We start from the raw sequence: 27,554 nt of genomic DNA on the forward strand, positions 1-27,554 counted from the left end.
CTGGCATGGACATCCAAAATGCAGCTGTGCATGTGACTACAAAAAGAAGGGTGTTTAAAAACTCACCTGGGAATGATTATAAGCACAATAATCCTAAGGAAACAGGTAATGTGCTCAGAGCGTGGCGGCAGAAACATGTTCTGCTAGTAATACGAGGGATGAAGGGTGCTTTTCAGCTCAGAAAAGGAGGGGCAAATGCTTAAGTCAACGGTAGCAAAAACATTTAGACACCCAAAGGAAAATAGAAACCACATCAGCAGTGTTATCTTAATGACAGCGAGTATAATGCACAGCACCGGAAGAAACGTGAAGCTTCAGGTCCCTTTTGCAAAGAGATAGTCGAAAGAACAACAACGTCCCAGCATGCACTTCACCTTCCTTTGACTCATCTCTGAAAAGACCCTTTTGACTGACAGTCCAGAACTTGAGATACACTGCTGGCACAATCCTGACCTCTCTCTCTCCGCAATTGTTGACATATTTGTTGTTTATTGTTTCTTTGTGAAATGAGGATCGATTAAAAGTTATTTAAAACGACAACAGCAACAGTGTCCCCGCACCTCGTTCTGCAATCTCGCAGAGAAGTAGAAATGATGCCACGGAAAAGCATTGCCTTCTACTCCCAATCCCAGAAATGACCCATCACTTTGACAGAATCAAAAGCGTACAGCGATCAAGGCAAGCATAGGCAAACTCAGCCCTCCAGATGTTTTGGGACTACAATTCCCATCATCCCTGACCCCTGTTCCTGTTAGCTAGGGATGATGGGAGTTGTAGTCCCAAAACATCTGGAGGGCTGAGTTTGCCTATGCCTGATCTAGGAGACACTTCCCCTGTCTCTCTTTCTCAGGGTAGCTTTGAGGTCCCCAACATGGTGTCCTCAGAAACTTTCCATGCTCGCCAAAGCCCTCTGCCCTCCCCCACTTTTTTTTTAAATAAAAAAGAGTGACTTTTTTGGTTGGAAGGGATCTCTGTTTTTTTATGGGATGTCACCTGCTTTCTTTGTCTTGTTTTTTTGAGGTGCGGCAGGTTCTTTTGTTTCCGAACATCACTCGCTTTTCTTCTGTGAAATGGGTATTTTTGTGGTGGCTACAGCTGTTTATCGATTTTTCAAATGTGCTACCAGGCACAAAAAGGTTGGGTATACCTGTTGGAGGAAATCAGCCAATCCGGCCTGAAGCTGGATTAAAACTGGTTGTGCATTCTGTATCATCCCTCAAGCTGCCTTGAGCGTTTTGCCAAAGATTGTTCCACCATTGAGTAAAACAATGAGAGATAAGGAACTGTCCTGCAGTTCTTTTCAGTTTAAGGGGATCAATGAATCCCAAAGGGTGTCCTGAGACCACTAGCCTAGGATGGGTTTGCGTTGGATGGGTTTCAGTTAGTAAGGCTCGAGGAGCTGGACAAAGTGCTTGGATATTTATTTATTTTTTACATGACACCCTAAATTCACTCCTTGACATGGGAAATCAGCCTTGTGATTAGGGCGCATCCCTCCCCACCGACACCTTTTGAATAGCTTTGCCACTGTTTCTAACTTTATTCTCTTCTCTCGTACATCTTCCCAGCATTTGCGTATTTCAGTACCACCTCAGCTCTGACCACTATGTCCCAGTGAATCAGGAATAGGGAACCTTCGCCTTGAAAATGCTGTTGGAAGCTGATGTTTCCTCATTCCTGGCAAGACTTTTCCCACAGCCTATCTGTCGTGCTGTTGCTGGATGGGAAAACTTGTCACATCCCCTCAGGTGGCTTAGCCATTTGAACTCCCATTAGCCCCAGCCAGCAGGGCCTACAGACAGCGGTGTTGGGAGTTGTAGTTCAGCAACATTTGTGTGCCTGGGTGGGCAGCAAACATATGTTTTGGTATTTTATCACCCTGCAGGATGGCTTCTGCAGACAATACCTCTGGTGCAAGGCCAGGCCTCCAGGGCCCCTGTGCACATTCAGAGCAGCAACGTGGGGAAGGGGAAGTTGGAGGCGTTTATTTTGCTTCCACAATGGTCCACAGCAGCACCATGCCTCGTGGCTTTCCCCCCAGAGAATCCTAGGAACTGCAGTTCCTTACACAGCCACAACACCCAGCACGCTTCAGAAACGGCAGCTTCCAGGAGGGGAAAGCCATGTCCTTGGAATTGCTTGCCGTACCATGATTAGACAGAGACAGGCAATTGCCTCAGGCGGTTCGTTCTGAGTGGGCAAAAGATGGGTTGCCTTTTCACTGGGAGGGAGGAAGAGAGGTTCTTGTGGGATTTTCTACCTCAGAGGTATGAGTGTGTGTGTACTGTGCAAATCTCTCAATCTATGTTTCTCTGTTTCTCATTCCCCTCAGTCTTAAAGTAAGGTTACCAGACGTCCCCATTTACAAATCAGTCCCCTATCATTTCCACTATCATTCCGACGGAAGTTGAAAAGTATCACCGGATTCATTGAAAAAAACCTCTGGTAACCTTATCTTGGGACGCGGGTGGTGCTGTGGGTTAAACCACAGAGCCTAGGGCTTGCCGATCAGAAGGTCGGCGGTTTGAATTCCCGCGACGGGGTGAGCTCCTGTTGCTCGGTCCCTGCTCCTGCCAACCTAGCAGTTCGAAAGCACGTCAAAGTGCAAGTAGATAAATAGGTACCGCTCCGGCGGGAAGGTAAACGGCGTTTCCATGCACTGCTCTGGTTCACCAGAAGCGGCTTAGTCATGCTGGCCGCATGACCTGGAAGCTGTACGCCGGCTCCCTCGGCCAATAAAGCGAGATGAGCGCTGCAACCCCAGAGTCGGTCATGACTGAACCTAATGGTCAGGGGTTCCTTTACCTTTTAACCTTATCTTAAAGTCATGCCTCGTTTTCACATGCTCAGTGGTTGTAAAAAGAAAAGAAAAGAAGTCTTCATGAGAATTCATCTACACTTTGCAAAGCCTCCCTCGCAATCTAACCCATTTATGAATATAGTTTTGGCTAATATATGCATTTCTCTCTCATATATGCATCATTTGTACACACTGCTTGGTTGGAGAACTGCACTGCACAATTCACAGGGGTGCAAATATTGAAGGGCGGCTGTGGTTGGGTTCGCACATTGTCTCGGAAAGTGTGACTTGGGCATGTCTGCCTTTAAATGTGAACTGAACTGAATTTCCTCCTCCTGCCTCTTCATGCCCCTCCTCTGACATTGTTCTTGCTCTCGGGCTCATATGGGTCCAGTGTGGTGTAGTGGTTAAGAGCGGTAGTCTCGTAATCTGGGGAACCAGGTTCACGTCTCTGCTCCTCCACACGCAGCTGCTAGGTGACCTTGGGCCAGTCACACTTCTCTGAAGTCTCTCAGCCCCACTCACCTCACAGAGTGTTTGTTGTGGGGGAGGAAGGGAAAGGAGAATGTTAGCCGCTTTGAGACTCCTTAAAGGGAGTGAAAGTCGGGATATCAAATCCAAACTCTTCTTCTTCTTCAGCAAAACAATACTTGCAAGGAACATTTGAAATCTTTTAATTGGGAATTGTAGATAGACAAACAGAAACATACACAATCTTTTTAGTGCACCAGCACTCTGTTCATAAAAGACGTTGTTTCTACAGTATTATAATAATGGTATTTTTGAAGACTAGTGGTGTAGTGCACAACCATTTTGAGAAAGGTTTTCTTTCTTGAAAGCTCCCGACACGTCTAAGAGCTTGTGCAGGGTTGTAATCTGAGAAGGAAAAAGATCTCCCTTGCATGGTTGTGCTGGTGAGAGCCTGTGATATAGGCTAACCCTATGAAGCAGTCTGTATTTAAACCAGGGGTGGGTAACCTCCAGTTCATGGGCCAGCCCTGGCCTGTCAGGGCGGGGGATTTGGCCCATGAGGCTATTTTAAGGAAACCATGCCTACCTTCCCCTCCAATGAGGGGTGACGCCAGCTGATGGGACAGGGTTTGACCCTGCGTTGACTGCACGGACTGGTTTCACAGCCAAGCACTTGTAGGTGCAGTCAAATTGAGCAGGATTTAGTCCCTGCTCATCAACCGACCAGTGGGGGTTTAGGTTTGGTGAGACATTCCTGTTCTTCTGCTGGGAACAGGCACACACAGTCAAAGCTCAGTGTGAGGCTGTTTGAAAGCCCTTTTGCAAACAGCCCCGACTGCTCTTTAAACCTCCCACTTTCAGAGGTTCAAAGAGCAGTACCCCCTGTGAAGGAGGTCAGTGTTATTATCATTTCCATGTTGCCATTCAGCAAGGACACCGACATTGGGCCCCACATTGTGGCTGTCCAATGTTGGCATGCGCCCTGCAGTGCCATAATGACCTTGTGATGTGACGTGACGCCAGAAGACATGCACTGTGCTGTCATGATAGCACAGTGCATGTGTTCTGGTGCTGCGGCAGTGACCGGATTGGGGCCTCTGCCTCCATGCGCCACCCCCACCCCCCCACAGCCACCTACTGCCTTACCTCTAGGGCTCAGGCCCTGTCACCGCCATGGCAGGTGGTGCACAGAGGCAGCTACAGAGGCAGCAGACAGCAGTCATGGCAGGGGGTGGAGGCCTAGCACCCATAGCAAAAAAAAGTGTGGGTGCCCTGGCCCCTGGGGGCCCCTGGAGATGGTGCCAGTCAGAGAGTGCTAGAGAACAGGGACCTGGTTATTCCGAGTTCCTCATTCTGCGTTCCTAGCTGAGGCCACATTTGAACCAGGAAGTTTTGCGGCCTGTGGCTCGTGCTCTTTCAGCCTGATCCTAAACATGTTTATTCGAAAGAAAGTCCCAATGAATTGAATGGGGTTTGCTTTCAATGAAGGCATGCCTGGGATTGCAGCCTTAACTACTGTGCTATGTCATGAAATCTGATCACCTTGTGAGGTTCTAAGAAGTTCTCCCAAAATCTTTTGTTTGGGCAAAAGTAGCTTGCAAATCCCAGACAAAAGGACGGACGTACCCTTGCGTGATTTGCAGCACTTCAGGAACTTCAGGGACCGCACACCAGGGGGCGCCACCAAACCAACTCACTGTCATGACAATGTTTGGGAAGCGGCCATAACTCATCGTGTTATAACTGGCCATGAAGCGGCTTTTATCTCTTGTCAATAAATAAAATAAATAGGATGGGGACCTGCTGTCAGAAGCCCTACGGAGCCACGGCCAGACGAGCAGCAGTTTCCTGCATCTGTAGGGAACTTGGTAATAAACGAATTGGTTTGTTTAGAGGGCTAATTTGTGGGCCAGAAGGTAAAGACAGAAATATAAACCAGGAGTGACATTGTAGATACGAAAGGACGGCATTGTGTCCATTATAAGAAGCAGGGCCTTGGCTGTTTTGGAGACGGAAGGAGACATGAGCAAGAGGAGACGGTCACTGTGGGGAGTGGGTCAGTTTCATTACAGGGCGAGTGTGTTCTGGGTCTCACAAAAGGTAAGCAAGCAGCATGGTCATGATGGTGGCCACGCAGACCAAGGGGAGGCGGGGTGCCCCGGAGTAGCCGCCGTTGCAGTAGTCGGTGTTGCAGCAGGAGTAGGTGACGCGGAAAGGGTTGTTGGAGTAGCTGATTCTGTCCAAGCCACTGCACTTCCTGGCGGAGATGCAGCCCTTCCCGTAGATGGATTCGTGGACTTTGTAATCTGCAAGGAGCAAGCGGGTGCAAAGTTACAAGAGAGCATCTGCCTAGCAAGCGGAAGGCTCCGGGTTCAATCCCCGGCGTCTCCAGGTAGGGCTGGGGGAGAGTTCTGCCCGAAATCTCAGAAAGCTGCTGCCGGTCCGTGTAGACAGTGCTGAGCTAGATGGACCAGTTGTCCAACTCAGTATAACACAGTACAGTGGTACCTCGGGTTACATACGCTTCAGGTTACCGACTCCGCTAACCCAGAAAGAGTACCTTGGGTTAAGAACTTTGCTTCAGGATGAGAACAGAAATCATGTGGCGGGTGTGTGGCAGCAGTAGGAGGCCCCATTAGCTAAAGTGGTGCTTCAGCTTAAGAACGGACCTCCGGAACGAATTAAGTACTTAACCCAAGGTACCACTGTACATATGTTCCTACAGAGGTTGAGGATCGGCAGGACGTACCGGGGCTGATAGATACTCCTGATGATAATGGGAGAGCATAGGCATGCTAAGCCAGAAAAGTTGCCATGAGAGACGAAGCCCGAGGTGGAATGAGATCATTGCACTGCACCCAGAATGCAAGCGCAGGTCTCGCCTAATCTTTAAAAAGGGATTTCACAGAGGCTGGCTTGGAAAGGGGGATTTAAACACATGAAAGCTCTCTCTCTATGACCTCCAGAAGCAGAGGCAGTATATATACCGTATGGTAGTTATTGGGGAACACAGTGGCATAGCGTGGACTGCCAGTGCCCGGGGCAGGCAAACCACCGACACTGCTGAAGCGATCCCTCCTCTGGAGCCAGGTGGGGCTGCACAGCGCTGCTTAAATGCCTGCCCACACAGGGCAGAGTTCAATCGGCCAATGCGGCCAGTGACGGGTGAATTCCCCCGATGCCCGCAGAGAGGTTGCACTGGGACCGCCCCTTGCCTGCCTGCCTCCATCCTTGCCCATTCACTATGGGCCTGATCTGCTTCCACAACTGTGTGGGGATAGCAGCATGCTGAGCGAAAAAGCACCTCCGCTGTTGCTGGCTCCTGCCAGGGACAGCAAGGCCAGGCCAGACTCTGGGACCCAGAGACCCCCGGCAGCAGGCAGGGAAGGGCAAGGAACCGGGGAGAGGGCCTGCCAGGATATGCCTGGGTGGTGGCCATGCCTCTCGCCCGCCTCCTGCCTCCTGCCAGCCTGCCGACTGGAGTAGACACTCGGTCCGGCCTGCAGGGTACCCATGAAGCCCCACGCCACCTCCGGGCAGGCCATGGCGGCACACGAGCTTCCTGACTGGAGGCTGGAGGGAGGGAAGCCCATCCCTGGGACAGTGGCACCAACCTGAATGCCCTCTGATGGTACTGCAGCTCTCTCCTTCATTGCAGGTCACACTAATCTCTGAGCAGGGTTGATCGAAGTCGCATTTGAAGCAATGGAGCCCTATTCTTGGCTCCGTGTTGTTTTGGCCCAGGGCTAAAGTGAGGAAAAAGGGAGAATCATGCCGTGACACGCAGACCCTGCATTCCAAGTGCGGAGAAACCTCCATGGTCCCAGCACATGCCCTCAGGGTCTGGGCCATAGCTGTCAACCGTCCCTTATTTGGTGGGAAACTCCCTTATCCCAGCGCCGTGTCCCGCTGCTGTCCCTTACTGATGATGTCCCTTAAATTTGCCGGGTTTCAAAGGAAGCAGCTCCTCTCCCTCCCTTCCTGCCGGCCAGGGAGGAGGGAGGCTCCAACTGTATTGCTTGGTTGCCCGGCCCACCCCCCTCCGGCCTCCTCTCGCCAGCCTTGGCCCCTGGGAGCCCCTCCCCGCCGGGACTAAGGAGCCTTGAGAAGAGAGCGAGGGCAACCATAGAGAAAGCACTTCCGAGAGAGGAGAAGGAGGCGGAGGCGCAGGCAGGTGTTCCAAGGGCTAACCATAGAGGGGGAAAGCGGAGGAAGGACCGCAAGCGCTTCTCCCATAGATTTGTAGTGGTAGACTAGCATAGATGGTCTGATCTGCGAGTTTACTTCGGGCGCTATTCCCCCCCCTTCCTCCCGCCCCGCCTGATGGAGCTGCAGATGGAGCACGAGAGAAAAGATACAGAACTGCAGCAGCATCTTCGTAGCTTGGACTTCTTTTTGCGCAAAAAGTGGTTGCTGCTTGTAGTTATTTAATTGCAGCGTTTCATCAGCTGGTGTCTTGAGCAGCAACCTCTGGAAACGAAGGGCTAAAAAACGGTGCTGCTCTCCCAAATTATCTGGTCCCTTTTAGCTTCGTATTTCAGCTGGTTGACTAAAATCCCTTATTTTGGCTGCTGATCCCTTATTTCTGAGGCTGCTGGTCCCTTATTTTCAGATCTGTAAGTTGACAGCTATGGTCTGGGCTCCTTAGAACAAAGGTCGTCGGAGCGGGCGCTCCTGCCTTTGTGATGCTTGGTTTGATCTGCACAGAGATGCAAGCTTGCAAACCGCTTTGAGGGTTTTTTTGCGATCGAGTGGCAGATGCATTTTGTGACATGAAGAAGTGAAACGCGGCGCTGAGCTCAAAGCACTGACCATCCCAAACTGCTTCCCCTTTAGTTTTTTCTTGGGTTCTGCCCAGAGAGGAAGTCTCAAGCCTCTACAGACACATCCGTACCACAGATTTTAATATTGGGGGGACCGTAATTCTGTAAGGCTCATAACGGCAAACAAATAAATCAAAGCCTCCTTCTTGGTTTCCCCAGAAACTCCTGTTTGGCCATTGTGGCAAACAAGATGATAGAGACAGAATCTGATCTGATCCAGGGACCCAACAGGTCTCTCCCTTCACCCCCATTTAGGCCTTTATTTGGGTATAAACGGCCTTGGCCCAGTATACCTGAAGGAGCGTCTCCACCCCCATCGTTCTGCCCAGACGCTGAGGTCCAGCGCTGAGGGCCTTCTGGCGGTTCCCTCATTGCGAGAAGCAAAGCTACAGGGAACCAGGCAGAGGGCCTTCTTGGTAGTGGCACCTGCCCTGTGGAACACCCTCCCACCAGATGTCAAAGAGAAAAGCAACTACCTGACTTTTAGAAGACATCTGAAGGCAGCCCTTTTCAGGGAAGTTTTAAATGTGTGACATTTTAATGTATTTTTAATCTTTGTTAGAAGCCGCCCAGAGTGGCTGGGGAAACCCAGCCAGATGGGTGGGGTACAAATAATAAAGTATTATTATTATTATTATTATTAATTATTATTATTATTACAAATGAAGAGAGAGATCATAGAATCATAGAATCATAGAGTTGGAAGAGACCACAAGGGCCATCGAGTCCAACCCCCTGCCAAGCAGGAAACACCATCAGAGCACTCCTGACATATGGTTGTCAAGCCTCTGCTTAAAGACCTCCAAAGAAGGAGACTCCACCACACTCCTTGGCAGCAAATTCCACTGTCGAACAGCTCTTACTGTCAGGAAGTTCTTCCTAATGTTTAGGTGGAATCTTCTTTCTTGTAGTTTGGAACCATTGCTCCGTGCCCGCTTCTCTGGAGCAGCAGAAAACAACCTTTCTCCCTCCTCCATGTGACATCCTTTTATATATTTGAACATGGCTATCATATCACCCCTTAACCTCCTCTTCTCCAAGCTAAACATGCCCAGCTCCCTTAGCCGTTCCTCATAAGGCATCGTTTCCAGGCCTTTGACCATTTTGGTTGCCCTCCTCTGGACACGTTCCAGTTTGTCAGTGTCCTTCTTGAACTGTGTTGCCCAGAACTGGACACAGTACTCCAGGTGAGGTCTGACCAGAATAGAATACAGTGGCACTATTACTTCCCTTGATCTAGATCTAGAACACAACCATGTTGTGTTCTTTAGCCCCACCTGGGAGCTCTTCAAGTTCAAATGCCCCCATTTGTGCAGAGCCTGCACACATAAAAACTGAAGGTCGTCCCAGGTCCTCCTCCCTGCTATTTGAGATCTGCCATTCACCCTGATTACTGGATTGTGTGCCTGGGAGAAGCAACCTCAGCTCTTTTTGTACTTGAAACCTGACTACGCAGATGTCAGGGGTGGGGCCCTTGGGATTGACTTCAGTTGACCTCACATGTACACACCTTGGTTTTCTTTTGCACTTGAAGGAGTGCTTAAGCAGGATTCCTGTGCTCTGAGAATTCCCTGGGGAGGGACGAGTTAAATCGCACTGCCACTCACCTCACCTTGACGCCTGACTTCCTTGTGGTTATGCAATTTGGTTATGTCTGGGCTGAAGTGCCTGTTCTTTGAAGCTACTTAGCTTCTAACCAGCCGCCTTCTCTTTATCTCTACCTCTCTCTCAAGGTAGGGAGCACAGGAAAGGCACTTGGGGTTCCTCAGAAAGCAGAGCCAAGAGTGCTGAAGATCCAGCCCTCCGGCGCGATCTTGCTGAGGAACACAGTGCACTTTGAATCTTCCCACATTGGAAAGTCCGATCATTGGGAGGAGAAGAAGAAGAAGAAGAGTTTGGATTTGATATCCCGCCTTTCACTCCCTTTAAGGAGTCTCAAAGCGGCTAACATTCTCCTTTCCCTTCCTCCCCCACAACAAACACTCTGTGAGGTGAGTGGGGCTGAGAGACTTCAAAGAAGTGTGACTGGCCCAAGGTCACCCAGCAGCTGCATGTGGAGGAGCGGAGACGCGAACCCGGTTCCCCAGATTAGCAGACTACCGCTCTTAACCACTATACCACACTGGCTCCTCCACCCCCTCCACCCCCTCAACGTTCAGGAGACCTGGCTCCTTACCCCCAGATATTGAGGGGATCCCAAGACCCCTCAGCCCCCTGTAGCTACTGCAATGCGCTCTATGTGGGGCTACCTTTGAAGGTGACCCGGAAACTACAACTAATCCAGAATGCAGTAGCTAAACTGGTGACTGGGAGCGGCCGCCAAGACCACATAACACCCGTCTTGAAAGACCTACATTGGCTCCCAGTATGTTTCAGAGCACAATTCAAAGTGTTGGCGCTGACCTTTAAAGCCCTAAACGGCCTCAGTCCAGTATATCTGAAGGAGCGTCTCCACCCCCATCGTTCAGCCCAGACACTGAGGTCCAGCGCTGAGGGCCTTCTGGCGGTTTCCTCATTGCCAGAAGCCAAGTTACACGGAACCAGGCAGAGGGCCTTCTCGGTAGTGGCGCCCCCCTGTGGAATGCCCTCCCACCAGATGTCAAAGAGAAAAACAACTACCAGACTTTTTGACGACATCTGAAGGCAGCCCTGTTTAGGGAAGCTTCTAATATTTGATGCATTACTGTATTTTAATATTGTGTTGGAAGCCGCCCGGAGTGGCTGGGGAAACCCAGCCATATGGGCGGGGTATAAATAATAAAGTATTATTATTATTATTATAGCTGGTCCCATGCCCACAATCTAATTCAGTTTCCAGCTTTTCTCCATCTTGGGTCCCCAGCTGTCATTGGGCTGCACTTCCCATTAACCCTAGCTAGCAGGACCAGTGGTATTTCTAAATTTGCATTTGCTAACAATCATTTTGTGCAAATATGTGTCCTCATCTGGAGTGAAGAGTTTTCTCTCGGCGATGCTCGTGTGTGTGTGTGTGTGTGTGTGTCACCCTCTCCAAGAATGTGGTGGTGAGATCAGCTTGAGGAGCTTTGCAATTGAAAAAGTGGAAGGCAGGGAAAATGCAAAACTCCCCTCTCTTGCCTTAGGCTTCTAGCATTCATGCCATAGCCGCTTTATCATACAAAATGAGCAGAACACAAGAAGAGGCTGCTGGATCAGCAGCTCAGGGCTCAGCCGCCCTGAGCCCGGCTTCGGCTGGGGAGGGCGGGATATAAATAAAATTTATTATTATTATTATTATTAATTCTGTGTCCAGGGCAGCTGTTTATCAGCTCCATCTGGTACGCAGGTTGAGACCCTACCTGCCCGCGGACTGTCTCGCCAGAGTGGTGCATGCTCTGGTTATCTCCCGCTTGGACTACTGCAATGCGCTCTACGTGGGGCTACCTTTGAAGGTGACCCAGAAACTACAACTAATCCAGAACGCAGCAGCTAGACTGGTGACGGGGAGTGGTTGCCGGGACCACATAACACCAGTCCTGAGAGACCTGCATTGGCTCCCAGTACGTTTCCGAGCACAATTCAAAGTGTTGGTGCTAGAAAGATCTGGAAATATGGTCAAGGTTGAAACTTTCCTTGTTAGGCCGAATTGCTACTATTAAGATGAATGTATTGCCTAGAATGCTATTTTTATTTCAGACGTTGCAGATTTTGGACAGGATGGATTGTTTCAGGAAGTGGCAGAAAGACATATCAAAATTTGTCTGGCAGGGCAAAAAGCCCAGAATTAAATTTAAGATTTTAACTGATGCAAAGGATAGAGGGGGGTTTGCCCTGCCGGACTTAAGACTATATTATGAATCGGCAGCTTTCTGCTGGTTGAAACACTGGCTACTTTTTGAGAACACTGACATTTTGGACCTGGAAGGGTACGACAATAGCTTTGGTTGGCATGCATATTTATGGTATGACAAGGTAAAGGTGTACAAAAGTTTTAAAAACCATATTGTGAGGAAAGCATTGTATAATGTTTGGATTAGATATAAAGATTTGCTGGAAAGTAAAACCCCTAGGTGGGTGTCACCAATGGAAGCTAGGGAAGTAAAAAAGCTTAATATGGATTCTAAATGGCCAAAATATCATGAAATTTTAGAATATGATGGTGAAAGGGTGAAACTTCAGAGTTATGAGAAACTAAAGCCTAAGGTTCGAGATTGGTTGCATTATCATCAGATAAATGAGACATTTAAACAGGACAGAAAAATAGGATTTCAGAAAGAGAAGTCAAAACTAGAAACAGAACTGTTGGAACCCAATACTAAGAACTTATCAAAAATGTATAACTTGCTGTTGAAATGGAATACACAGGATGAAATGGTGAAATCAGCTATGATTAAATGGGCACAAGATATCGGTCATGATATTATGTTTGCTGACTGGGAACAGTTATGGACCACCGGTATCAAATTTACTGCATGTAATGCTTTAAAAGAAAATATTATGAAAATGATCTATCGGTGGTACATGACCCCAGTCAAGCTTGCAAAAATTTACCATTTGCCTAATAATAAGTGCTGGAAATGTAATGAGACTGAAGGCACCTTTTACCATCTTTGGTGGACCTGCCCAAGGGTTAAAGCTTTCTGGGAAATGATCTATAATGAAATTAAGAAGGTCCTTAAGTGGACTTTTCCTAAGAAACCAGAGGCTTTCCTTTTGGGCATGGTTGGCCAAGTGGTGTTAAGGAAGGATAGGATTTTTTTTATGTACGCCACTACAGCAGCAAGAATTCTACTGGCAAAGTATTGGAAGACGCAAGAACTACCTACTCTGGAAGAATGGCAAACAAAGGTGATTGACTTTATGGGACTGGCCGAGATGACGGGCAGAATCCGTGACCAGGGGAAAGAGACAGTGGAAGAGGACTGGAAGAAATTTAAAATATATCTTAAGAACAATTGTAAAATTGATGAATGTTAAGATGTCAGGGGGTAAGAGGTAAAGAAATTGCAGCAGTAATCAAAAAAAACTAAAGGAACTTTTATGAAAGGGAATTAAGATAATGGACCTAAGGGTTGCTAAAGAATCAATAAACAAGGATGCAGGGATGGGGAGGTATGGGGAAGTCAAAAGAAAGAAGGGTATGAAACGATCAGTTGGAAATTGTGTTGTTTTGTGTTGCTTTTGTTATCTGTTTGAAAAACGAATAAAAATTATTATAAAAAAAAAAAACAAAGTGTTGGTGCTGACCTTTAAAGCCCTAAACGGCCTCAGTGCTGTATACCTGAAGGAGCGTCTCCACCCCCATCGTTCAGCCCAGACACTGAGGTCCAGCTCCAAGGGCCTTCTGGCAGTTCCCTCACTGCGAGAAGCAGTGGCGTAGCGTGGGGGGTGCAGGGGGGGCCGGCCGCACCGGGCACAACATCTGGGAGTTAGGGTTAGGGGGCGCAAATCCACGGGTTAGGGGGCGCAAATTACTTGCTGACAACCCACGCTACGCCACTGGCAAGAAGTAAGGTTACAGGGAACCAGACAGAGGCTTTCCCTGTGGAAAGCCCTTCCTTAAGATGTGAAGGAAATAAGCAGCTATCTTATCTTTAAAAGACAGCCCTGTTTAGGGAAGTTTTTAATATTTAATGCTGTATTGTTGTAACACTCGATTGGGAGCTGCCCAGAGTGGCCTGGGAAACTCAGCCAGATGGGTGGGCTATAAATAAATTATTATTATTATTATTATTATTATTATTATTATTATTATTATTATTATATTTCTAGAAACTGCTATTCAGAAGCATTCAGAGCTCAGCCATCATGGCAAGTAGTCATCAATAGCCTTGTCCTCCATAAATTTGTCCCATCCTCTTTTAAGGAGAGGGAAGCAGCAGACTCACTCTAGCTGGGCAGCAGTTCAGGGACTCTCTTACACCAGATCTCCAGGGAGAAATATTCTTGCACACATTTTCAATAGGTCCTTCGGATGTTCGCAATGACTTGGAGGGGGGTGGAAGACATGCTTGTGGTTGACCATAGCCAGAGGCCAAAGTGGACTTAGGTGCTGAAATCCCAAAGGAGCAGAAAATACTATTTATGTATGTGACCACGGGCTGCACAGATGTTACTGGCCCAAAGATGGAGAGAAGGTAAAGTTCCTACCAGAGAAGAATGACAAATGAAGTTGATGGACTACGCTGAAAAGTCTTCTGACTGGAAGAGTCAGAAATCAGGAAGACCAAAATTTTAACAAGGGACGGGGAAAATTTATAACTTATCTTAAAGACTACTGTGAACAGTTAAAATCGTTAGTAGTATTGGAATATCACTTGTGGTTTAAGGTTGATTCTGAGCATAAAGGAAGAAGTAAAGGGTTTGGATTGCCATATAAAATGCGGGAGGAACTGATTAATAACAGGGGAGGATGGAAGTCCAGGAGATTCCTTGGAATCTTGCTTTATGATTTATGTTTGCTATATCTCTGCAAATTTTAAGTTGAAAAATCAAATACCGTATTTTTTGCTCTATAAGACTCACTTTTTCCTTCCTAAAAAGTAAGGGGAAATGTGTATGCGTCTTATGGAGCGAATGCAGGCTGCGCAGCTATCCCAGAAGCCAGAACAGCAAGAGGGATTGCTGCTTTCACTGCGCAGTGAAAATTCAGAATATTTTTTTTCTTGTTTTCCTCCTCCAAAAACTAGGTGCGTCTTGTGGTCTGGTGCGTCTTATAGATTGAAAAATACGGTGAATGTTTTTTTTTTTTTTAAGTGGGCTGAGCAACAAATGTAAATTCATAGGTTGGTATATTTATAGGACTGTAGAGTTGGAAGAGACCACAAGGATCATCTCATCCAACCCCCTGCGATGCAGGAATCTTTTGCCAAAACTGAACCATTATTGTGCAGCCGGCTGGTTTCTGCCCACTCTCACATCACCATCCAGGTAAGCGGAAAGCATTATTGGAGCTCAGAGATGCAGCCCAGCCACTCCAGGAGAGTGAGAACCAGGGTTAGTGAGAACCAAGCCGTGGTCTGGGAAGAGGACCAGTTAGAGAGGCATTTGGGGGGCTGCCTTTGGCTTCCCCCCTGATCCTGAGGTTCCCCTACCCCAGGTGTGCACAACCACAGCCTAAACCACCTGCCGACCTTGCAGTTCACAGACCCTCACTGGAAATAAGCAATGCCCACAGCTGCGGTCGGGTGTGCAAGTCTGGTCCAAGTGGCCTTCCACCTCCCATCTCTTCTTACCTATTTGTAAGATGGATGCTGTGACAAGCAAGGCAGCGGCAGCTCTCCCGGCCATAGTCCCGAAATATTCACAACGGAGGCAACTGGAAGGTAGACGGGTAGAAAATGACACCTCTTGAGGAGCTGCGAAAAACGCCAGGCACAGATCTGTCGCTACACGGGCTGGAGCTGAATCATGACAGCCCTATATATTGCAGCGGCAGTCCTCTGTCACAACCTCGGTGTCTTCGAGCTGACAGTGGGTGGAGATTAGTTTATTGTACCAGACACACCCTTTTCATCTTGGTGTTGAGTTCTGCCGTGGCCAAGCATGTGATGAGACACCCTCCCTCAGTAGGTGTGCATCACATGAGCCTTGGAGATGTTTTTTTGCCAACCTCAAGCAGGGTTTTTTTTTTTTTTTTGCATGTTCTGGATTGTTTTACAACTTCTGCTTTTCTTCTGTGCTATAATTAACAATGTGCAGAGCACATCTCCCCGTCTTGTGAAACCATCACGGTTTGCCAGAGTTTCCACGCTCGTCTCGAGTTTTGGTACAGACAGTGATTTAAGTAAGCACGGGTGTGAATTATTTATGTCTTTTTAAAAGGTTTTTGTTTATATTTTTCAAATTTATACATTTCATTAGTTTTACAATCATTTCAAAGCATGACTTCCTTCCCCCTCTTTTGGGGGTTCCTTAAATTTATTTTTTTTAAATATCTTCTGCATATCCAAATTCATTTAATTTGCTCATTTAATTATCTACTTTTAATTTATACTCTTGTGAAACGGCAGGTTATTGCAATAATCCTGCCAATGTTTTTATCTGTTTGCAATTTATCTGTAAATATTCAATAAACCATTTCCATTCTTTTATTATGTTATCTTGATTTCTTATTCTTCCGGTTAAGTTTTGCCATTTCTGTGTATTCCACAAGTTTTTGTGTCCATTCTTCCTTTGCTGGGACTTCTGCTTCTTTCCATTTCAGGGCAAGTAGCATTCTTGCCACGGTAGTCGCATATATAAATAAATTTCTATGCAGTTTAGCTAGTACTGTCCCTATATTTCCCACAAGATTATTTATGTCTTAGTACATCCTTTGCCAACCTCAGAGCACCCACAGCCATAACCCCCTCCCCAACCGCCTCGTTTTAACCGGGACATCCCAGAAAAAAGAAGCCTCTGTTTGGATCCCAGAATGCCGTGTTTAAGACTGGCACCCTGGCGCGATTCAGCAGGGTTGCGCCCAATCCTGCTGACGAGTGTCAGAGCGCCTTCTGGGATCACTCTGACATTGCCAGGGACTTGCCAGGATGAAGCCCCTTTGCCCAGCCACATCCCTTTGACTATTGGGATGGTGCGATGGGCCTCTCAAAGGGACACCCCAGAGTGCCTCTGCGGGCCTTGCGGAGGGGGAACAGGCTAGATTTGGGACACAAAATGTCAGAACGTATGCCCACAGCTCCCATCAGACCCAGTCAATATGTTCTCAGCACAGACTGGAAGAGCTCAAGGCTTGGACTTGGGGATCGAGGGAGATTCCTCTCGTGTGGGTCCCAGCATGGAAGACTTCATGAAGACTGTGAGGAGACTAGGTTTTGGGGAAATGGGTGAAGGGCGTTGTATGTGAACTGAGAGGAATAAAATCTGTGCCAAAGGAGTGACTATTTCAGTTTGTTTTTTATGTGGGCACGACTAATTAGCCACTTCTCATAACCCTCATTATTTTGGGCCTAAAAGCAACAAAGGCTTGTGACATCTTATTGCCCAATCCAAGTGACTCCCACAGCTGGGCAGACACCTCTCAGGTTAGCGACAGAGCCAAGCAACACCCAAACTATTGGGGTGTTTGAACTACAGCAGGGCTGAATATGCCCCCCGTACATTTTTGTAGAGCCATCCCGTCCCCCTCATAAAAGGAAGCATCAGGTGTGTGAGGTGGGTTTGAAAAATGAAAATCTTTGCAGAGGGTGGTAGTGGAGGCAGCCATTTTCTGCAGGTGCCCCAAGCATAGCTGTCAACTTTTCTCTTTTCTTCTGAGGAATCCTATTCGTAATAAGGGAAATTCCCTTAAAAAAGGGGAAACGTTGACAGCTATGGCCCCAAGAGGCATCTGGGAGGCCAAAATGAGAACAGGATGCTGGAGTAGATGGGCATTTGCAGGCCCTCCAAGTGCCCCCATTTTCCAGGGACAGTCCTGAATTTACAGAGGCCATCCCAGTTTCTGCTTTGATCCCAGAACGTTCCACTTTTCCTCAGGACTTTCCTATTTTCATCGGAGAAATGTTGGAGGGTATGGAGTTATGAGGCCCCCAAGCCAAGGAGATAACTATACAACCTGCCCTGTTTTTTAACCTTTAATGTTTTATTATGTTTTTATATATGTTGGAAGCTGCCCAGAATGTCTGTGGCAACCCAGTCAGATGGGCAGAGTATAAATTGAATAATAATAATAATAATAATAATAATAATAATAATAATAATAGTAATACAATGGTACCTTGGTTTTCAAATGTAATCTGTTCTAGAAGACCGTTGGAGTTGTGAGATGTTCAAAAACTGAAAACTCAATACAGAAGTGTCAATACAGTACAGAAAACTCAATACGGAAGCCTCAGTGCAATACGGAAAACTCAATACGGAAGCCGCAAAGCATGTTCGACTTCCGAAAAGTGTTCAAAAAATGAAGCACTTACTTCTAGGTTTACGGCGTTTGAAAACCGAAATGTTTGTCAACAGAAAACCAAGGTACCACTGTAATAATAATAATAATAATAGGATAGGATAGGATACCCCTATTTACATGGGAGAAATGTTGGAGGGTATGCCTTTGGCAGAGATCTTCTTATGTTATTTTACCAGCAAAATCCACACCCAAGGCCGAATTTCCTGGTACCTCCAAGTTTCTCAATCTGATCAATTTTCCCCGCTGACAACGGTACCTCCATCTTGTTTGTGTCCGACTTTTTCTGACCCCAAACTGGGACACACATCTTCCTGGATGTGTTCCTAGACGAGTCACATGACCCACACCTTGCTCCCACTTTTTTTGTGGGGATGGGGACCAAGAGTGCAGCAGAACAGTGTGTGAGATTGCGGCACCCAAAATGGCCGCCGAGATCTCGCGTAAAAAACAACTGGAGGTCCCTTTCTCCCCGGGACTCTTGGAAGGTGTGCATCTACTGCGGGCATTAAGCTTCATCTTCATGGTGTTGCTGTAAGAATAAAATGGGGAGTGGGAGAACCACTGAAGGAAAGGTGGGCTATAAAGGGAGGTCCGGGAAGATAAAACAGGACTGCATTTGCTTTTCCTCCCAGCTAAGATGGCCGACAAGAGTGATCAACACAGCTTTGATCCCCAATCTGGGCTATAAGCCAGGCTTAAAAGGGGTTAGATAAACTGTCACTCAGGAAATCCTGCTTTGGACAGAAATCACTCTCTCAAGCATCTTGCTTTAAAAGGGGAGATAAGGGAACACCCAATAATGGGAGAAAATCCTGGGATGCAGGTAAGGGTTTTGTTTTGTTTTTTAAAGAAAAAGTTGGCTCACAACAGCCAAGAGTTATACGTCACCAGGAAATAATAAATGCGTCACTAAAACGAGAACAACTATTTGAGTAAAATTTACCTGTGCTGATTTACAGCGCTTTTTTGTGGCAGTGCTCACCGGTTCAGAGTATCAGAACCTCTTCCTTTTTGCTGCCCATGGCAGCCTTTATGTGCTGGCAACTACGACAGTCATCAACATATGAGTACCAGGATCTCATTTTGTTTTTATTTATCAAAAATAGCACTGCTATTTTTTACATATAGATGTGACTTCAGAGGTGCCGGGAGGAATTTAACATCAGGTTGCTAGAAATGTTCACCTGCGTGAGTATTTCAGCATTCCCCGATAGCAGTATCTCTCCTTTTCTCCCACCCACCCCATTCTGTTCTGAGGGGGTGGGGTTCTGCCGACCCCCTCCAATATAATTTGGGGAGGTGCGGGTGAATGGGGGGGAGAGATCTGGGGGAAAGCCTTGTGGCTCTAGCAGACCCCCTCATGTGAGTTTCCACCAACAGGACCAATTAGTTGAACCTGGCCCAGTTGTTGTTGTTTAGCCGTTGAATCGTGTCCGACTCTTCGTGACCCCATGGACCAGAGCACACCAGGCACTCCTGTCTTCCACTGCCTCACGCAGTTTGGTCAAACTCATGCTGGTAGCATCGAAAACACTATCCACTGCCTATCCACTGTCTTCCACTGCCTCACGCAGTTTGGTCAAACTCATGCTGGTAGCATCGAAAACACTATCCAACCATCTCGTCCTCTGTCATCCCCTTCTCCCCCTGTGCCCTCAATCTTTCCCAACATCAGGGTCTTTTCCAGGGAGTCTTCTCTTCTCATGAGGTGGCCAAAGTATTGGAGCCTCACCTTCAGGATTGGAGTCTCAGCTTCAGGATCTGTCCTTCCAGTGAGCACTCAGGGCTGATTTCCTTCAGAATGGAGAGGTTTGATCTTCTTGCAGTCCATGGGACTCTCAAGAGTCTCCTCCAGCACCAGAATTCAAAAGCATCAATTCTTCGGCAATCAGCCTTCTTTATGGTCCAGCTCTCACTTCCATACATCACTACTGGGAAAACCATAGCTTTAACTATACGGACCTTTGTTGGCAAGGCGATGTCTCTGCTTTTTAAGATGCTGTCTAGGTTTGTCATTGCTTTTCTCCCAAGAAGCAGGAGTCTTTTAATTTCGTGACTGCTGTCACCATCTGCAGCGATCATGGAGCCCAAGAAAGTAAAATTTCTCACTGCCTCCATTTCTTCCCCTTCCATTTGCCAGGAAGTGATGGGACCAGTGGCCATGATCTTCGTTTTTTTGATGTTGAGCTTCAGACCTGGCCCATTTACTATAATTTAAATGGAAAAACAGTCGTACCTTGGTTCTGGAACGCCTTGAGACTCGAACGTTTTGCCTCTCAAACGCCGCAAACCCAGAAGTGAGCGTTCCGGTTTGTGAACGTTTTTTGGAAGCCGAATGTCTGACACAGCTTCCAATTGGCTGCAGGAAGCTCCTGCATCCAACCGGAAGCTGCGCCTTAGTTTTCGAACATTTTTGGAAGTCGAAGGGATGGATTCCATTTGAGAACCAAGGTACGACTGTAAATCTCATGTGAGCTTCTGGCTTGTGTGCCTGCCCACTCCAGCTGTGTTCTCCCTTCTAGTGGTACACACACACACACACACACACACGGGCTCCAGCCGCGGGATCTCTCTGAGGCCTCTGCGAATGTCGGGAGCCAAGCTGATTGTGATTGCGGAAGAGGACCCTGAGCCCCCATCCAAACAACGACTATCATCAGCGCAGGTAAGGAGGGGAAATCACATTTTCATTTTGTACTGTTTTATTGATTTCATTTTATGGATCAATGGCCTCGTTAGATAGTAAAATTCGTGTAAAATTGCTGTTTTAGGGGGCGCTTTTCATCGTCTGGTTCCTGCTGAGTGTGTTTTGTTTGTTAATTGAGTCCCTCGCTGCTAATCAGAAGCTTCCTATTGAGTCTGCCAGCTGTTGAGTCCTAAGCACCCACACAACAGAGAAGTTATATTTGGAGGTTTTGTTTTTGCTAGTTTTTTGCCTTTTGGTTTGTGTGGCTTTTTCGGTTTTTTGGCTGTGACTTGTTCTTCATTTTATGGGACTGACTTGTGACTTAGCTTTTGTGACTGTGGTTTGTGACTTCATTTTTGTGACTGTGTGGAACTCAGTTTAGCTACTGGTTGATTGTGTGACTGCAGAAATGGATAAAAGCCCCCCCATCCAAACTGACTATCATCAGTGCATGTAAGGAAAAAAAATGTTAATTTTTTTTTCATCTAAAATACTGTCTTATTTATTTTATAGTACAGTACATTGATTAGTGCCTTCATTTTATGGATCAATGGTCTCGTTAGACAGTAAAATTCGTGTTAAATTGCTGTTTTAGGTGGTGTTTTTCATCGTCTGGAACGGATCAATCCACTTTCCGTTACTTTCAATGGGAAAGTCCGCTTCAGGTTAAGAACGCTTCAGGTTAAGAACGGACTTCTGGAACCAATAAAGTATCGTATTTTTTGCTCTATAAGACTCACTTTTTCCCTCCTAAAAAGTAAGGGGAAATGTGTGTGCGTCTTATGGAGCGAATGCAGGCTGCGCAGCTATCCCAGAAGCCAGAACAGCAAGAGGGATTGCTGCTTTCACTGCGCAGCGATCCCTCTTGCTGTTCTGGCTTCTGAGATTCAGAATATTTTTTTCCTTCCTTTCCTCCTCCAGAAACTAGGTGCATCTTGTGGTCTGGTGCGTCTTATAGAGCGAAAAATACGGTACTTAACCTGAGGTACCACTGTATAAATAAAACCAGCAGTTCAAAATATACGTTATTTTTAAATGGAAAGCTGCCTATTAAAATGCACGTCAATCATATTTTTAAAAATTTGTTTTTAAAATTTGTATATTCTTCTTTATTGTCAAAACCTCTAAGCAGTTCTTATGGGAAAAATTTGTCCTCACAAAATTGCAAACATTTGCCATGCTATGTGGCAAAATCTCATTGGGTGACTCTGAAAGATCCCGCCTCATTCTTATGGTTCTATGAGCTGGCCTTGGACGGAACCTCTTTCAAATGGAGGACTGCCAGTTCTGGAAATTAGAGGAACATCCTCTGCAAAGCAAGACAAGCTGGCCACCCTCTCCTTCCATGGTGTCCAAAGCTGTGATTGTCATAGTCACCGGACCGAGCAACACCTGGTGCAATCATATCACTTGCTTGGTATTTGGCAGACAGTTGTTGCGATGCTGCAAGAGGCAAAAAATTGCAGCCAGTGCCAGATTTAGGTATAAGCTAAACAAGCTATAGCTTTTGGGGGCCCCCAAAAAAATTGAAGGAAAAAAAACTTGGGTGTACATTTCCAAAATATAAGATAAAAAACAAATACGGTGGTACCTCAGGTTACAAACACCTCAGGTTACAAACACTTCGAGTTACAGACTCTGCTAACCCAGAAGTAGTACCTCGGGTTAAGAACTTTACCTCAGGATGAGAACAGAAATCGTGTGGCGGCAGCAGGAGGCCCCATTAGCTAAAGTGGTACCTCAGGTTAAGAATGGTTTCAGGTTAAGAATGGACCTCCGGAAGGAATCAAGTTGATAACCAGAGGTACCACTGTAAAATAAAACCTACATACAGCAACAGTGTTTTGTGTTGTGTAGGCTCCTATGATGTAAGTACAGTGGTACCTCGGTTTAAGAACAGTCCTGTTTATGAATGATTCGGTTTGAGAACTTTACCTCGGTCTAAGAATGGCATCTAAACGGTGGAAGGGCAGCGGCAGGAAGCCTCATTAGGGAAAGCGCACCTCAGTTTAAGAACGGTTTCAGTTTAAGAACGGACTTCCTGAACGGATGAAGTTTGTAAACCGAGGTACCACTGTAATGGGCCCCACCTGCTGGCCTGCTCCCTAAAATATCACTTTGTTTTATATACCTATTGGGTCCATAAATTACCATATAGCATAAATTCAACACAAAAAACAGTGACAATTTGTTGTTGACAAAGGACAGCTGGACATATAAAGGGCCCCATTACCTTCAGTTACAGATAGGTAGCCGTGTTGGTCTGCCATAGTCAAAACAAAAAAATTCCTTCCAGTAGCACCTTAAAGACCAACTAAGTCAGTTCTTGGTATGAGCTTTCGTGTGCATGCACACTTCTTCAGATACACTGAAACAGAAGTTTCCAGACCCTTCTATATAGTGAGAAGGTGGGGAGGGGTATTACTCAGAAGGGTGGTGGGAATGGGTGATTGGCAGATAGCTGTGATGAGCCTGTTGACGACTCTTAACGACTGCAATAGGTCTTACAGGAAAAAGCAAGGGGTGAAAAGGTGAAAAATGGCTTTGTCATGTATAATGAGATAAGAATCCAAGGTCTTTGTTCAGACCAGGTCTCTCCATGGTTTTAAGTTTGGTGATAAGTTGCAATTCAGCAGCTTCTCTTTCCAGTCTATTTCTGAAATTCCTTTGTAGTAAAACAGCTATTTTGAGATCTTGTATAGAATATCCTGGGAGATTGAAGTGTTCTCCTACTGGTTTCTCTGTCTTGTGATTCCTGATGTCCGATTTATGTCCGTTTATTCTTTGGCGTAAGGTCTGGCCTGTTTGTCCAATATAGAGAGCTGAAGGACACTGTTGGCATTTGATGGCATACACAATGTTAGACGATGAGCAATTAAATAGTCCCGAGATGGTATGTGTGATGTTGTTGGGGCCAGTAATGGTGTTGTCCGGGTGTATGTGGCAGCAAAGTTGGCATCTGGGTTTATTGCAGGCTCTGGTGCCAGTGTTAGGTGTTAGGTCTGGTATTATTGTGGGTTAGGAGTTGTTTAAGATTGGGTGGCTGTCTGTAGGCAATGAAAGGTCTTCCTCCCAGAGCTTGAGAAAGAGAACTGTCATTGTCCAGGAGAGGTTGTAGATCTCTGATGATGCGTTGTACTGTTTTAACTTGGGAGCTGTATGTGATGACTAGAGGTGTTCTGTTATTTTCTTTTTTGGGTCTGTCTTGCAGCAAGTTCTCTCTGGGTATCAGTCTGGCTCTGTTGATCTGTTGTCTAACTTCATCTGCTGGGTATTTTAGTTCTAAAAAGGTTTGCTGTAGATCTCTTAGGTGAGAGTCTCTGTCTGTAGAATTGGAACAGATGCGGCTGTAACGTAGTGCCTGGCTGTATACAATGGACTGTTTGGTATGTGTGGGATGGTAGCTAGAGGCATGTAGATATGTTTGTCGGTCAGTTGGTTTACGGTATAAGGTGGTGTCTATGTGCCCATCCTGTATTTTTATAGTAGTGTCCAAAAAATGTATTTCTTGCATAGATTGATTCATTGTTAGGTTGATTGTGGGGTGAAAATCATTGAATTTCTGGTGGAAGGTGTTCAGGGTCTGTTGACCATGTGTCCAGATGATAAAAATATCGTCAATGTATCGCAGGTACAAGAGAGGTTTGATTAGGGAGTCCTTCAGCTCTCTATATTGGACAAACAGGCCAGACCTTACGCCAAAGAATAAACGGACATAAATCGGACATCAGGAATCACAAGACAGAGAAACCAGTAGGAGAACACTTCAATCTCCCAGGACATTCTATACAAGATCTCAAAGTAGCTGTTTTACTACAAAGGAATTTCAGAAATAGACTGGAAAGAGAAGCTGCTGAATTGCAACTTATCACCAAACTTAAAACCATGGAGAGACCTGGTCTGAACAAAGACCTTGGATTCTTATCTCATTATACATGACAAAGCCATTTTTCACCTTTTCACCCCTTGCTTTTTCCTGTAAGACCTATTGCAGTCGTTAAGAGTCGTCAACAGGCTCATCACAGCTATCTGCCAATCACCCATTCCCACCACCCTTCTGAGTAATACCCCTCCCCACCTTCTCACTATATAGAAGGGTCTGGAAACTTCTGTTTCAGTGTATCTGAAGAAGTGTGCATGCACACGAAAGCTCATACCAAGAACTGACTTAGTTGGTCTTTAAGGTGCTACTGGAAGGAATTTTTTTGTTTTGCCCATTACCTTCAGTAGCTTAGGGCCACATCAAACTTAAATCCGGCCCTGATTGCAGCAGGTGCATGACCCTAGTGATGCTGTCTAGTGAAGCCCATCTGAATCGGCACCACGGCTCTCCCCTGCCTTTATTCTCTTGGCAGGTGAGGCCAAGAGAAAGCCAATGGTCCAAGGTTACCCCGTGAGCTTCAAGAACCCAGGTTTCCCTCCGCCCAGCCCAACATGGGTGCTGACTCTGTATAGAGAGGGTTAGGGATCATTCCTCAGAAATCAGGAAGACCAAAAGTTTAACAAGGAATGGGGAAAATTTAATAAATTATCTTAAAGACCATTGTAGTTAAAACCATTAGTAGGATCAGAATACCGCTTGTAGTTTAATGGTGGATTTTGGATACAATGGAGAGATAAAAGATCTGGATTATTATAAAAGATGCAGGAGGAAATGATTAACAGTAGTACACACAAAGGGGAGGGGGAGAAGTCCAAGAGATTGCTTGGAAGACTTTTAGAAGACATCTGAAGGCAGCCCTGTTTAGGGAAGCTTTTAATGTTTGATGCATTACTGTATTTTAATATTTCGTTGGAAGCCACCCAGAGTGGCTGGGGAAGCCCAGTGAGATGGGCGGGGTATAACTAACAAATTATTATTAATAATAATATTATTGGAATCTACTTTTTATGTTGTATGTTGGATATATGTGACTGTAAAGTTTCAACCTGAAAAACCAAATATATAAATTTCTTTTTAGAAGAAGAAGAAGAAGAAGAAGAAGAAGAAGAAGAAGAAGAAGACGACGACGAAGGGATTATTTATCAGGCCTTAGGGCTGCATTACACCCTGGGTGAATCTTCCACTTGTGGGTGGAACCAGAGGTCAAAGCAGGGAGGGCAACAAGCGTAAAATGTTGCCTTTGTCTAGTAGACTAGTTTCTACATGCACTCGCACACAGAGGCGTAGTTAGGGGTTGGCAAAACTGGCCTCTTTTAGGGTGGTGTGCTCAAAAAAACCACCCCACAATTCTGTTTATAGTTATCTGTTTCGGGATGTCGGGAATAGAGGGCAAAAGGGGCTTCAGTTCTCCCAATACGTTGGGGCAGGGGGCACCCCCCCCCCAGTATTGAGGGGGCCGCCACCCGCTGCCACAGGGCGCCCTCCATGAGCCCAGCAGCCCAGGAGCCAGGTAGCAGCTGAAGCAAGCAATATCTTTGCTTTGCTCATCCCAGCATACACCTGGGAGCTTGGGATCTGGGTGGCGGCTAGGACCAACAAGTGTGAAGATTGCCCTCCATGCGTCCTGCCCCCGCCTGGCACATGCTGGGCGGCATCACGTGATGTGTCATGTGATGCATCACGTGGCCGCACCCCCTCAATGGGGGGGCAAGTCAGCACTCCTGATCTACGTAAGGTTGTGTGTTTAGGCAAGAGCTGGGAGCTGAGCAGTAGGAGAAATAGGCCTTTTCTGCAGAGGCGCCCTATTTGTGAAATGCCTGGCACCTTCATTATACAGTGGTACCTCGGGTTAAATACTTAATTCATTCCGGAGGTCTGTTCTTAACCTGAAACTGTTCTTAACCTGAAGCACCACTTTAGCTAATGGGGCCTCCTGCTGCCGCCGCGCCGCCGGAGCATGATTTCTGTTCTCATCCTGAAGCAAAGTTCTTAACCTGAAGCACTATTTCTGGGTTAGCGGAGTTTGTAACCTGAAGCGTATGTAACCTGAAGTGTATGTAACCTGTATATCTTTAGCCGCCAAGTGAAAACATTTCTTCCCAACCAAGCCTTGGGCTGATTAATATTCTACAGCCTTTTAAATGTGTTTGTGAGAAAGGGTGGGGGGCTTATTGTTATGTTTTTATTGTTTTAATTCTCTACTTGTGTTTTCGCCTTGTGTTTTCTCCTGTGAACTGCCCTGAGATCTTGCGACGAAGTGCCGTATATAAATCTAATACATAAATATATAAGATAATAATAGAAACGGCAAGGCGGTATGAAGGCTAACTGCTGGCGTGTACTGTGTGTGTCGTAATGCACCGTTACTGTCATGGCAAGATCAAAGTGGGAGAAGAGATTTTTTTCAGGAGGGGGGCACCCAGGGGAGCCTAGCTGCACCTCTGCTTGCCCAGATTTCTCTCCCTCCATCCAGGCAAGGAAGAGTAAGGATCAGAGGGAAAGGACAAAGTCCAGCCAGGCAGAAACACTAAGGATGGTGAAAAGGCAGAGGGGAAGGGGAGTGGCTAGGGAAGGGGTGTGGCCTCAGGACTGTCTTAAAGGCCAGACACACTCCAACTCCCATCATTACTGAGCTCAGTGAGTAAGCAATTTGATTCAGGTCTCAGCTGAAGCCAAATGTACCAGTCACCTTTTCTGAAACAATATGCAGGCTGAAACAGCTGTCCTTTGAAATTTGCACTTACCCACCTTTCTGTAGGTGCCCGCCAACGCTGATTCCATAAACTCAACCTCAGTGCCCGTTACCTGACCTCACCCTACAAAAAGCATTATTCAGAAAAATCACAGACACACAAAATGCATTGTGTTAGGGAAAACTGGCAAAAATGTGTACATCAGTCAAAATCACATCTAGAAATGTGTGTGTGTGTGTTGGGAGGAATTTGTGTCAAATGTTGGTGAATTTCGTGAGGATTTCTTTTACACACACACACACACACACACACACACACACAACCCACAAATTGCTG

At 46.5% G+C, this 27,554-nt stretch overlaps 2 protein-coding genes across 5 annotated transcripts in view; one reads left to right on the forward strand and one right to left on the reverse strand.

The window, feature by feature from the left end:
- Positions 1–3,458: 3,458 nt before the first annotated feature.
- LOC307209077 (protein Bouncer-like) overlaps positions 3,459–27,554 on the reverse strand; it is a 51,252-nt gene continuing 27,156 nt past the window's right edge. For 2 of the 4 annotated variants that reach the window (XM_079964175.1, XM_079964177.1), the window contains exons 3-5: positions 15,288–15,370; positions 6,886–7,017; positions 3,459–5,577 (exon numbers count right to left, since the gene is read on the reverse strand). In XM_079964175.1, coding sequence (XP_079820301.1) covers positions 5,363–5,577; positions 6,886–7,017; positions 15,288–15,342 — 402 coding nt within the window. In that variant the 5' untranslated portion in view covers positions 15,343–15,370 and the 3' untranslated portion in view covers positions 3,459–5,362. Of the gene's footprint in view, positions 5,578–6,885; positions 7,369–15,287; positions 15,718–27,554 lie in introns of those variants that run through there. The other 2 variants (XM_079964176.1, XM_079964174.1) reach the window with 2 other exon arrangements.
- LOC307208935 (uncharacterized protein) overlaps positions 24,387–27,554 on the forward strand; it is a 33,278-nt gene continuing 30,110 nt past the window's right edge. The window contains exon 1 of the mRNA XM_079963983.1: positions 24,387–24,443. The gene's annotated coding sequence lies outside the window, so the exon portion shown is untranslated. The remainder of the gene's footprint in view (positions 24,444–27,554) is intronic.

Source organism: Podarcis cretensis (assembly GCF_951804945.1).
Source record: "Podarcis cretensis genome assembly, chromosome: 2".
NCBI lineage: Eukaryota > Metazoa > Chordata > Lepidosauria > Squamata > Lacertidae > Podarcis > Podarcis cretensis.